The sequence below is a fragment of the Mytilus edulis genome, chromosome 2 (assembly GCF_963676685.1).
Source record: "Mytilus edulis chromosome 2, xbMytEdul2.2, whole genome shotgun sequence".
Lineage (NCBI taxonomy): Eukaryota > Metazoa > Mollusca > Bivalvia > Mytilida > Mytilidae > Mytilus > Mytilus edulis.
In genome coordinates this window covers 104,934,701-104,948,499 of record NC_092345.1, presented here as the reverse complement: position 1 = coordinate 104,948,499, position 13,799 = coordinate 104,934,701, and the positions used below count along the sequence as shown (strand labels likewise).

Here is a 13,799-nt window from a genome sequence, read left to right as displayed (position 1 = left end):
ACAAATAACTACAAAACACCGATATCGTACTTTAACTTATCATGTTTTGTGTATGCAAAAGCCAATTTTATCTGGTGAAGAACCAGTATACGATTTTACAAAGTGGAAAACTTTGTTTTAAAACAGGATAATAACAGAATCATATGGGTTATTGGCAAACGGACTATAATATCATGATATATAAAGCAAGATTTATTTTTGCTTTGTACATTTTCCATAAAGACAAAAAAAAGCAAAAATGAAAAATGCATTAGTCTTGTTTCAATGCTTATAGTTATGCTCACCTTGTCGATGCACTCGTTCCGTCAGTCTGTAATTACACTTGTTTTTTTTCAATCGGATTTAACATTTATCTTACTTCCGACCGAATACAAACTCCCTTATTACTTCATTAAAGGATATCATTTTATTACCAGTAACAATAAATCATTTGAGTTATCTATTTATTTTTTGTTTTGTTAATTTGGCCGAGTATTACACTGAGGCATTCAAACTTAATTAGTCTGTTATTGACAATTGGTTGATCCACAAACATCCGATATAGACGAACTAGATAATACTTTAGATTGGTACATCTTTATCACTTCATTACCTGCAAAAATATAAGCCATTTGAAACAAAATGTGCATACCTTCAACGATCTTTCAAGTATAAGCATAAATTTTGTTAAACTTATCTCATTGCAAAATAATGTTTAACGATACACAACAAACATACGTATTATTTTCTAAATAGTATAAACGTAAACAAATATTTAATTAAACATAATGCATGTTTGATGTTTGATATTAATTCAACCGTTGTACATGTAGTGCTAAATGATTTTATGCATGAATAGTGTGTTGCGTAGTCGTTATTATATTATATTTATGACCTGTCAAATAAAAGGTAAAATGACAAAAATACTGATTTCCGGTGTAAAATTCAAAAAGGAAAGTCACTTATCCAACACATCAAACAATGAATAACAACTGTCGTCATATTCTTGATTAATGAGTCAATACATGAACAGAACAAAACTAGTCTACAAGTAAAAACAGTTTAAGTTGACTGCTATGTTTAGATGATGCTAGTAGTAACTATTAGCCGAATTATGTACACTTTTGTATTGTGTCTAGACTGCAAAAACGTTTGTAAATGGTTATCTAAGATATCAAAATGAAACTTTGACCTATATAACATTGCTTTTCCTACACAGATGTCAAAATTAAAGAGCCATATTGATTTCCCCATCAAATACACATAAGAATGTCGAAAACTAACTGGTTCTTTTAGGTTCTTGTAAATGTTGATTTATGTATTTCTTAAAAATATATTTTTCATGCAGCTTCTGTATGTTTTTAAGTACTAGTTTATGTTTGTGTCATAAAAATAACAAATCCCACACAAAAAGTCGATAAGTACTATTACTAGGTCGGCAATGCTACTGGTACAATAAAAAGATATAGCTGTACGCATGCGTTCTGTTGGTGTGATAGTCGTACTAGTATATATACAAATCATTTAGACAGTATTAAACGTTATTCGATTTGTACAGTTATCATGTTTCAAACGTGATATATTCTATGTTTTGAATCAAGTATACATCATTACTAATTGCTTAAAAATCTTACTTTGTTCATAATATTCAGAAATCCGACATGGAACGGGTTTCTGCTTAGCCACAAGACTCACTCTATCTATGTTTATATCAATACACATTTCTTTATTGGTAATCTAAATAATGAAAAAAATCAAAGACAATGAAAATTGCCACTTAAGTTGGTACCCAACACTTTAGCTAAAATTAATTTTCTTATAATTTTGACAAAGTATTTACTTTAACCCTTTTACAAAAATATAAAAAATTCAAAAAATTTGAACCAACCATTTTATCAGAAAAATTACACTGGTTATATAGCAGTTTGACAAACACTAATTTTGATCATTGAGAAGCTTAATATTCCCTTAACTACACAACGTAATTAAAACGTTGAGCTGATTTTACAGAGTTATCTCCCTGTAGTGTTAGGTACCACCTTAAGCTAGTCCGTGACGTTTTTATGGTTTAAATATATTTTGACATATCAACCAATTTAAAACAACAAAAATGTATCAGATATAAACAGTACTGAAGTATTCTATTTCAAACTACAATTTGTGCATACTTTTGTCAATTATCAATCAATTTGTTTAATATTTGTGTTTTGCTAATTATTATTTATATATACATATCCTCTTTAGAAGTCTGATCACGATATAAGTGCGAATGTAATGAGGTGTTGTGTCATAGTTGTTTTGTGTTATTTCAATTATTTGGAACACTATATTTGTATCAAAATTGAAGATTAGTTAAATATTTGATTTTTTCAATTATATATATATATATATATATATATATATATATATATATATATATATATATATATGTCAGATTCAAATCGACGTCCGGTCTCTAATCGACGTTCGTTTCTCAAAACGACGTCCAAATCTGACATAACAATAAAATAACATTCCAAATTGACAGCCAATGTTATGCTTATCTAATCTACGTCTATCTAATCAACCTTGAACCACAAACGTCAAAATTATTCAATCACGTAGTGGAATTAACTATTTGTGGATTCTTATACATTCTATATAACTTTTAGACTAATTTAAATCTTGTTCTATTTCTGAAATTGATTCCTACATACTTTTTTAACCCTTTATGCTAACATTGCCTATGTGAAATTTTTTAATTGTTTCTATATACATTGAACGACAAATTTATGTGACGTATAAAATTTTCTGACGTCAGACACGCGAATCAATGAATGTGTTTGTAGATAGATGTTTTTGTGTTCTGTTAAATTGTTCCTTTTAAAATTGTTACACGATGATGACTGCTGTACCCATATTTTGACTATTTTATTTATTGTGTCTGTTTAGTTCACGCATCATTGCAAATATAACGGAATTTGATGAGACTGTCACCAAAGTGAGAGGGTTAGCGCTTTAAAACCAGGTTTAATAAACCATTTTCTACATTTGAAAATGCCTGTACCAAGTCAGGAATATGACAGTTCTTTTCCATTCGTTTTTGATGTGTTTTGTTATTTGATTTTGCCATGAGATTATGGACTTTCCGATTAGATTTTCCTCTAAGTTCAGTATTTTTGTGATTTTACTTTCTACGTCTAATTTTCGTCTTCTCTAATCGACGTTCAATTTTTTGCTTCTCTAATCGACGTCCGTATTTGACACAAAATTTAAATTGACATGAACCTAAATCAGCTGTACCCTTAAGAGTTTTAATTAAAAAAAAAATTTTAATCTATTACATACTAAACGAAGAATGTAAATAGGTTATGGTATCAATTCTTAAATTACAGAGATTACATAAAAATAAGGAGTTGTGATATGATTTCCAATGGAACAACAATCCACCAATGTTCAAATAAAGTTAATGTACGCAATTATAGGCAACTGTACGGCTTTCAACAATGATAAAAACCCAGACCACAAAGGCTATAAAAGGGTAGTAATGTCCTTTAACGTAAGGCGACAACAGGTAATTTGTGGCAACCATTAGCGTCAAATTGCTTAATATTTTACCGTTATTCGCCCAAATATCCTTATCGTGATTCGTGAGAGGGCTCAAATAAAGGTTCGTTACCGTCATATTTAAAATCAAATTAACGTGATTCGTCAAATTTACTCAATTATTTCATCGTCTAATAAAGTCTACATTGCATTGTCATGCACCAAAATTACCATTAACGTCATATGGCAAGGTTTTTAACTGTTATTTGTCATGAGGGTACCCCATTACGACCCTCCCATAAAAGGCCACGACATGAATAATGTAAACAATTCAAATTAGAAATTAACGGTTTTATTCATATAAAAAATAATCCGAAAAACAATTATCACATACATAAACCATCAAAAACCACTGCACTACAGGCCCATAAAGAATATGTCGGATTTAAACATGTGTGTGAGCACTTAACCAAAAACAGTGGTGTAGCTGTACAACATAAAACAATGCCAATTCCTTGCGCGTATGTTTCACTCCAGGTGTAAAACTGAATTTGTGGAAAAATATCTTACAGAGTCAATATTATAATACTCTCAAAACTATTGGCTGTACTTCTTCATTTTATCTATTGTTGAAGACTGAATAATGCTCCTAGATGTAGTTTGGTTTGTCTTGTTGTTTGGTTGCTTCCTCATTGACACTTACATGCATGCCAAATAGGAATGAACACACTATCATGTAGATCGATAGGATTAACTTTTTATCAAGATAAACATTAATATGCATATTATCTATTTCGAGTTGCAAAATTCTCTATGGAAAGTATGTATGAATGTTTAAAAATGTGGTTGTCATAAGAAACATACAAAACTTGTTCATGTATAAGTGTAAGTCCAGTAATTTATTACATCGACTAAAGACGATTACAATCAACCGGACGTCGTCTTTGCAATACATGACGTCACATTGGACGTCGATTAGAGTATCAAAAATATTGGACGTCGATTTGAGAATGTAACATCAAATTTGGTCGTCGATTTGACAAACGGACGTCGATTAGAGTCCGGACGTCGATCTGAGTCTAACATATATATATATATGTAAAATATCCTCATACCTCACAGAAGTCACGATATAAGTGTAATTGTAATTAAGTGTTATGTACGTAGTTGATGTGTGTTATTTCAATGAATTGGAACACTATAGTTATATCAAAGTCGAAGATTTGTTTCTTACCCAGTCAAAATAAAGATTCAATTGATCTGCAGTTATTTCTTTTTTCTTGAAGAGACCATATGTACTGCTTGTATTCAATGAGCCAATGTCGGTTTCCATTCCAGTTGGTTTGGTAATTTCAATATATCCCATTGTACTGCTGTTCCCTCTTAACCAACTGCAAATCATTTTTTTTCACATATACTTAATTACACAAAATAATAACTAAATTGTAGAAGTCAAACGACCAAATTTCGATACAACTTATACGTATGTATTACGTACAATTTTAGCCTAGCCCTTACCACTATAGCTCCTGGTATTATTTTCTTCATAAATTATAAGTAAAAGAAAAATCTACTAGAAACTAACATGGGTTTGTAAAATCTTGTGGTCGTTGATGAAATATGTTTGTTGTTATTCTGCGGTTTGCATGTTGTGGGGACTGTTTTAATATTTAACGATTTTCTGTTGTGTTTGTTCTTGCATGCGTTTGTGTTGTATTTCTGTCACGTCATTCATAGTTTGGTATGAATTATTCGAAATACTAAGAATGTTCTTATACCATGCATAGATTACCTGAACCATATTTGGCATAACGTTTTGGAATTTTTGGATAATAAATGCTCTTCAACTTTGTACTTATTTTGGCTTTCTGTCTTTTCTATCTGAGCGTCAATGGTGAGTCTTATGTAGACGAAACGAGCGTCTTGCGTATCAAATTATAAGCCTGGCACCTTTGATAACTCTTGGCATGCTATAAAACTAGGATCAACCCACCGGTTTTTTTTTTTCTTAAAACGTCCTGTTCCGTGTTAGGAATATGACAGTGGTTATTAAATAGTTAGTTTCTCTATGTATTGGCGATTTTGATTTTTGATTTTTTGTTGTTTTGCTGTTTTCCTTTTATAGTTGATGTGTTTCCGTCTGTTTTGTTTGTTTTTCCTCAATCAATTTATGACTTGTGAACACCAGTATATTACTGTTGCCTTTTTTTTTTTTTAAATTGCAAATTTAATTCACTGGATATTAAGTTAATGGACACTTTGCTTTTATCCAAAAGCACTATTTTAATTCTTTGAAAAACTAAGGATTTTCTTATTCCAGGAATAGATTACCTTAGCCGTATTTGGCACTACCTTTTGGAATTTTGGGTCATTAATGCTCTTCAACTTTGAACTTCTTTGGCTTTATAACTTTTTTGATCCGAGCGTCACTGATGAGTCTTGTGTAGACGAAACGCGAATCTGGCGTATTAAATTATAATCCTGGTACCTTTGATAACTATTTTCACCACTGGGTCGATGATAATGCTGGTGGGCGTTTCATCCCCGAGGGTATCATCAGCCTAGTAGTCAGCATTTCGGTGTTGACATGAATATCAATTATATGGTCATTTTTATAAATTACCTGTGACAAATCTTTGAAATTTTGGAAAAACTAAGGATTTTTTTATCCTATGAATAGATTACCTTAGCCGTATTTGGCACAACCTTTTGGAAATTTGGGTCAATAATGCTCTTCAACTTTGAACTTCTTTGGCTTTATAACATTTTTGATCTGAGCGTCACTGATGAGTCTTATGTAGACGAAACGGGCGTCTGGCGTATTAAATTATAATCCTTGTACTTTTGATATTAATTTACCTGAAGCATATTTGAAGCCTAAACCCTAGAACTGAATCATTTAAAATGTTTATATCTAATGCAAACGCTGGTTTTCGGAGCTCCTCTGGGACATTGAAAAATACGGACACCTAAAATAAATAACAGTATAATAAATTGCAATCAAAATAACACTATCTGAATTAATAATTTGTCACCAATTTATCAACATGTATATAGACCAACGAAGAAATGTCAATAGTAATGAGACAGGTAAAACATAGCTATTCTTACAATTCAATCTTAATTGTCACATATTATTTGACAGCCATACTAGCTAGCTATAACACCAGGTTTAATACACAAGTTTATACATAAATTATTGCTTTACAGTTAGGAATATGACAATGAAATCATTTGATGTGTTAGAGATTGTGATGTTGCCATTTAGTTTGGGACTCTCTGTGCTGAATTTCATTGGAGTTTGATATTTTTGTTATTTTACTTTTTTTAGTAAAGATAGTTTTTGATGAAGTTGAATTCCAATCGACTTGCAACTAAATACACATGTTCCCTATGATATGATCTTTCCTCTTACAATGTCACAAAAAGTTTTAATTCCAATTTCACAGTCTACTGAAAATAAAAAGCGATAGTGCGAGTGGGTTATCTGTGTACTATGGACGCATTCTTGATATCGGATAATTTTGAACTTAACACTTCTTAAAAAATAACAAAAATGTGTCCATAGTACACAGATTAACAGTGAAATTGGAGTTGAAACTCTTTTTGTGGCATTGTAAGAGGAAAGATCATATCATAGGTAACATGTGTACTCATCAAATGATTTCATTGTCATATTCCTGACTGTAAAGCAATATAGTTTTCGCTAAACAGGAGATGCATTTTCTCGTCGGCTCAATCTTAAGTTTTGATTTGAAATGACATAAAGTAGTATGTAAATGAAATATCAGCAGATTTGTTGTTGGTAAAAATATAACCCCTTCATTGTTCATCTCTTACCAAATTGAAATAACATTACCTGAAAAGCCGTCATATTTTCTTATTAAATGTGTTCTTCTTTCCTTATAACCTTGCCAAATATCAAAGAGTTGTTCTTAATTCTTATCCTTGATCATAGATCTCAAGAAAACTTTAATGTTGAACTATGTGGACTTTTACTTCTCGAAATATAATTATAAATGCAAAAAGGTAAAACATCAATATATTTCTTTCATTTGTAGGTTTTTTTAACGTATTAACCAGATATAGAGAAGTCATGCTTGACGTCATTCTTTATGTAAAAAGTAAAATCACAAAAATACTGAACTTAGAGGAAGATCAATTGGGAAAGTCCATAATCACATGGCAAAATCAAATAACAAAACGCATCAAAAACGAATGGACAAAAACTGTCATATTCCTGACTTGGTACAGGCATTTTCAAATGTAGAAAATGGTGGATTAAACCTGGTTCTATAGCGCTAACCCTCTCATTTTAATGACAGTCTCATCAATTTCCGATAATTTTACATTGATGCGTTAAATAAACAGACACAATTAATATAATAGTCAAAATATGGGTACATCAGTCATTATCGTTTAACAATTTTAAAAGAAACAATTTAACAGAACACAAAAACATCTACTATCTACGAACACATTTATTGATTTGAGTGTCTGACGTCAGAAAATTTTTTATGTAATTGATACACTTAACCTCATGCGGCTAACGTAATACAACTATACATCTTATAACTTTTGTTCCCCCACAATAGATACAACTCTGTTACATTGCACCAATATTTTTCTAGCAAATATTTCCGAAGTTTGTGCCTAAAAGAATTTTAAGAACCCATGTAAATTATTTTGGCTTTAAAACTTTTCTTAATAATTTTTAAAATGAAGTAAACACAAACCTCGACCATTGTAAAACCATAGCCTTGTGCTTCAACCCGCACTTTTCTGGTTGATATAGGCATCTGGAATGAAATCATCATATATAAACAAAGAATAAAAAAGGCACAAGGATTTCTTGCTTTTTTAATAGATATGCAGTCATCAGTCTGTAATGATCACAACATTCATTCATTTAATGAACCTTTGTAAAATTAGTTCACAAAAAGAAACATTCAATCAAATTTGATGATTTAAGAATGTTTCTCTGATATATAGATTAATTATTTTAATATATTTAAGTTAAAATATTTCAAGCCAATATGTAAAAATAGACTGCATATTACTTACACCTTCCATCTGTAGAACAAGAGAATTACTGTTGTCAACATTAAACGTATAAACACTCCCTTCATTTCCCGTCACAGTCAGAGAAGCTCTAAACTGTGGTGTATAAACCTGTTCAGCTAGTCCTGTGATGGCTTGTAATGTTATAACAGTATCCTGTAAAAACATACTCATTTAAGTAACATGTTTGTATTAGAGAAATTATCATAAAATCTATTCGAAAGACATAATTAACTGATGTGGTATTGCTTTAGCATGTTATTTAGATCTTGAGTTCGATTTATGATAATTTCTCTAAGACAAATGTGTGAACATTCTAAAATTGTCCCCTCTTCTTAATACTGATCAGTTAAAAAAAATCTTGGAAATTTAGGGACATGTCTTGCAATTTTTACTGCACACTATTCTTTGTACATATCTCATTAAAAGTCACTTGTTTTTGATAAAAAAAAAAAAAAAAAAAAAAAAGGGGGGCCTAAAGATACCTATAGGGACATTTAACCTAAACATACGGTCTTATTCAGTAGGGTGCCACATCATTGATTTACATTTGTTGATGAACTGTATTGTTGATACTGGAATTATACACAATGCATTACTTTTGAAATTATGTAAGACAGATATCTTATAGGTGCAGCAGTCGATATTGAAGTGTCTTACGACAAATTGTTGATTCCTGAACATTTCATTTTTCTGCGGGGTCGTTCAACAACTGGAAAAGTTATTTCATAAGGAAACATACTGTGACATATTATTATTGTGTGCCAAACACAAAGTATTTAGTGCGTTGTTTATCTAGAATTAACAATAGTAGAATGTTCGGCATCAAGATCTGTAAATAACAATGTTAAATACTCTTAGGTTGCACTCAATTGCTATTCTCAATTATGTCAGATTGCCATCTTATAGGTACAGCTGTCTATACTGTGGTGCACTGAGATAAAATTACGATCCCTGAAACATTGAATTTTTCTGTGGGGTCTTTCAACAACTGGAAAAGTTATGTTATAAGGAAACATATTATTATTGTGTGCCAAACACATAGTATTTTGTGCGTTGTTTATCTAGAATTATTTTTGAACATCTAACAATAGCAGAATGTTGGGCATCAAGATATATATATAACCATGTTTTAAAATACTCTGAGGATGCATTCAATTGCTGTTCTCAATTTGGTTTGAGTTTTATTTTGCATTTACCTGTGTAGAAATGAACCCGCCAAAGGGATTTCTCTGCTTGTTTAACCATCTTACTACTTTTATTCCATTTGCTGTGTCGTTTTTTAAATTATAGATTAACAATACATATGATGTTATTTCAATATCAAGTGCTCTGACTTGGGTATGCGGTGGTTTCCAGTGACTGTATGGTTGAATTGATGCTGCTTCCATGTCAGATAACTGCCAGAATTTGTCGCCGTCTAAGAAAAAAAAATTTAAACATTGACTTGTCCTTCCTATATCAAAATTGATACACTGTAGTTCATGTAAACCGTGCAAATGGCAAACTATACGGTTTCGTCTTTTAATTAGGCGATTTGTTCAGTTAAAAATTCAAACCTCAATTTCGATGTAAAATTCGAAAATTGTTTCACACCGCAGTGATTGGTTTTAATAATTTAAAGGGTTTTTATAGAGTTTTCAGTTTACATAAGTATGTAACATTTTACATACGTCGAATATCGTTATTTGTTTTTACATAAATCAAGCAGGTAGTTTTCCTAGAATTGTTATACATTCAGGGCATTTTTAATGACTATGCAGTTTGGGTTTCACTCATTGTTAAAGGTTGTACGATGACCTATATTTGTAAATTTCATTGTCATTAGGTTTCTTATGGAGAGTTGTTTCATTTGCAGTCATACCCCATTTTCTTTTTACATACATATAAAAATGTATTTATGCATCTGAAAATGCATCCATAATAATTAATATTCAAATGTAAAATCCCTATCATTATAAATGAGGATTACATGTTTAGCTGATAAATATAACATCAAGCATTCATCCTGTTGAAAAAAGTTTCATTGCGATGTTGAGTAACCATTAAAGAACTAACAAAACACATATTATTTGACTTTGCCTGCAGTATTTGCTTACATAGTTGTGTAAAACAGTAGGTCTATGTCTGCATAGAATTCACGGGTTTGTGCCCAATTGTATTTGTGTCTCGCATTGAAACAAAAATGTTCTTCTAATTCATGCTACCATATGATATAAAAGAAATGTATACGCCTTATATCACAAAACAAGGATACATCGAGTTTTTGCGTATGACATTTTAAAACGATTCCGTCATATTAAATTGAATATCTTTAAATACATTTTGAACCAGGTCCTTTTTAAAGAAATGTTGAATTGAAATTTTTAACTTGATATATGATGCATTTCAAATGTCTCTAGTTCATATTTAACGTTCGGAAATCATATATGTTAAAACTGATTTTTTTTAAATGATACCATTGAACTTTTTGAAAGTTTCTATACAATGCCTACTCGTTGTATTAGCTAATTTCTCGATTTTTTCCAACAGTGCATCTGTCAGCGGTGTTTTGGTTAAGGCTAAGGCGTATGTACAAATAATCAATTCGTATTGGTAACTTGAAGAAACATTCTGGTGTTGCTCTAAAGACTTAGCAATATGAATGGTACCCCTGCGTATAGTTGAATTTACTTCTCTGATCATCTGGAATTTAAAAAAGAAAAAAACAAAGTAGACAACTCATAAAACGATTGGAATATATTTGTACTAATCAAATAAAGTTTGTTTGCTTTTCTTAAATTTACCACAAAATGAAACTGATAATAGATATATAAGATTTTAGAAACAAGAGAGCAGTTAACAATCGAAATAATTTGTGGATATTTTTGGAGAAAAAAGTACTTATACACATGTTAAATTTGTTGATGTTTACAATACGGTAATCTAAATTGCAAAGATACATATCTTAATGGCATACAGAAACATTTATATTATTCAAATAATTCGTGACGTACAAATATTTTACTTAAACCTATCCTATATGTATCAATCAGTGATGAAAATATGTCGACATCTAACAATTTTCAGAGTATATTTGTAAATCAAAAATAGAAATTTTGAACAATTTACAAATCTGTTTGGTATTAAATAATCGATATATGTCTTTTTCCAGTGAAAATGAGACGTTCAGTGGAGAACAAATACATGTACATTGAAATACAGTAAAGATATATATTTGTATAACTTACATTACTAGGTATCTGATTGTTAAGTTTTGCCTCTTCAAATGCAATAATAACATACGCTGTTAAACTAGCAGAGCTTGATGCTGATCCGCCCTGTATATAAAAATAATTGCCAAATATCATTAGTGAAACTTACTTCTGATGAAGCGATTTCTTATATTTCTATGTTTTTTTGATTTTCTGTATGGTGGTTGTAATTTTTTCTTTTTTGTCACATTATTTGTCTCTCTATTTTTATTTATATACAATTAAGAAGATGATGTATAAATGCAAATGAAGCAACTCTCTATGTAAAACCAAATGCACAGAGGTTTACAACTAAAGGTACCTACACGGTAAAGAGCAAAACGCATAGTCAATATGAATAGACCGAAATGAGAGATGTAAACAATTCAAACGAGAATATTTACGGCCTGATGTATGTACAAAATAATAAACGAAAACAAAATATGATAAACAGCAACAAGCGACAACAAACATAATTAGGCGAGGTTAAACAATTTTCTGGGCACCCAATCCTACCCTTATCTAGCACAATAGTGTAAAAGCAAAGCATATGCATCTGATGTACAGAAGTTGTCGTTTGTTTATGTAATTTAAACATGTTTCTCGTTTCTCGTTCTTTATATAGATTAGACCGTTGGTTTTACCGTTTGAACGGTTTTACACTAGTTATGTTGGGGCCCTATATAGCTTGTTATTCGGTGTGAGCCAAGGCTCCGTGTTGAAGGCCATACATTGACCTATAATGGTTTACTTTTATAAATTGTTATTTTGATGGAGAGTTGTCTCATTGGCACTCACACCACATCTTCCTATATCTATTCACAAATAATTTTTATTCTGTTTTACTGTTTGTTAAGAATAGTCAGTTGTACTTAAAACAGGGGTGATTGATATATATGTACGAGCTGGTTTAAATTTTCAGATACACAACGGAAACAGAGATAAAAGAACATATTTGAGTTTTACTTACATCAACTTATATGTACCGTATCAAATATATCATTATCTTGAAATTCGATTATTCAACGATGAACGAAATGAATAACCAATAGAAATTATGTCATAAAAAGTTTTCAGAAACTTAAAGCATTTTTTGTATTGGTACATTAAAATAACAACATTAAGGAGGATCGCGGAAATAAGATTTTCAGAAAAAAAATAAACTTTTATTTTTCATTACAAATTTTATTTATTACCTTTAGTAGTTGTAACTTTATCATGTGATACAAAAATTATTCCACAAAATCAATTCGTGTTGGCCCCAGGAGACTTTGAAAATGTTTATATCATGAAAAAAGCTCCAAATTATCTCCCTTTGGTGCAAAAATGCTATTTTTTGTCATTAAAATTGAAATATCTTTTTTTACTCATCGGTGACCTATATTTTTTATTATTGTTTTCAAATAAGCTATACATTAACTAAATAATTGTAAAATTTAAGCGATTTCTGTAATTAAATTCGTTTTTTATTTCGATATTACCTCTTTTTCTCCTATTAATTCAACAGAAAAAAGTACCTTTACAAAAATGTATGATTCTTTCGAAGTCAGATTGTGAGCGTAAATGATCGGTGACCCCCCTTTTTTATTTTTTTTTGGCGAAATCTTATATAAATAAAAAAATGATTTAGACCCGCGAGCCCCTTTAAATGTCCTGCTACCATATTAATTGATAAGATGTCTTTTTGATTTTTGTTTTCATGTTTATGAAGTAAAATTTCTGTGTAATTTTCAGGAGATTTTTTAATTTAGTCTACAATATTAGCTTTATTTTCCATAGTATTCACTTTCATGCTGATTTGAAAACACATTGATGGCTTTGTGCTGTTTTCTAGTCGGGTTGTTCTCTCTTTGACATATTCCTGTTCCAATTCTCTATTGTACCTTTAGTAAACTCAACTTAAAATAATAAAAATCATGAATCCAATGAAATCATACAGATTTTATTATTTTGCAAAGCAACTACACAGTTTTTACTTCATGTAAAATAATTCGATAAGAT

General features: G+C 30.5%; 1 protein-coding gene across 2 annotated transcripts in view; it reads right to left on the bottom strand.

The window, feature by feature from the left end:
• Nucleotides 1–392: 392 nt before the first annotated feature.
• Nucleotides 393–13,799, bottom strand: part of LOC139513794 (CD109 antigen-like) — a 57,288-nt gene continuing 43,881 nt past the window's right edge. For both annotated transcript variants that reach the window (XM_071302604.1, XM_071302605.1), the window contains exons 28-36: nt 11,796–11,885; nt 11,061–11,250; nt 9,765–9,985; nt 8,569–8,721; nt 8,241–8,303; nt 6,364–6,473; nt 4,739–4,895; nt 1,614–1,716; nt 393–592 (exon numbers count right to left, since the gene is read on the bottom strand). In XM_071302604.1, the coding sequence (XP_071158705.1) occupies nt 507–592; nt 1,614–1,716; nt 4,739–4,895; nt 6,364–6,473; nt 8,241–8,303; nt 8,569–8,721; nt 9,765–9,985; nt 11,061–11,250; nt 11,796–11,885 (1,173 nt within the window). In that variant the 3' untranslated portion in view covers nt 393–506. The remainder of the gene's footprint in view (nt 593–1,613; nt 1,717–4,738; nt 4,896–6,363; nt 6,474–8,240; nt 8,304–8,568; nt 8,722–9,764; nt 9,986–11,060; nt 11,251–11,795; nt 11,886–13,799) is intronic.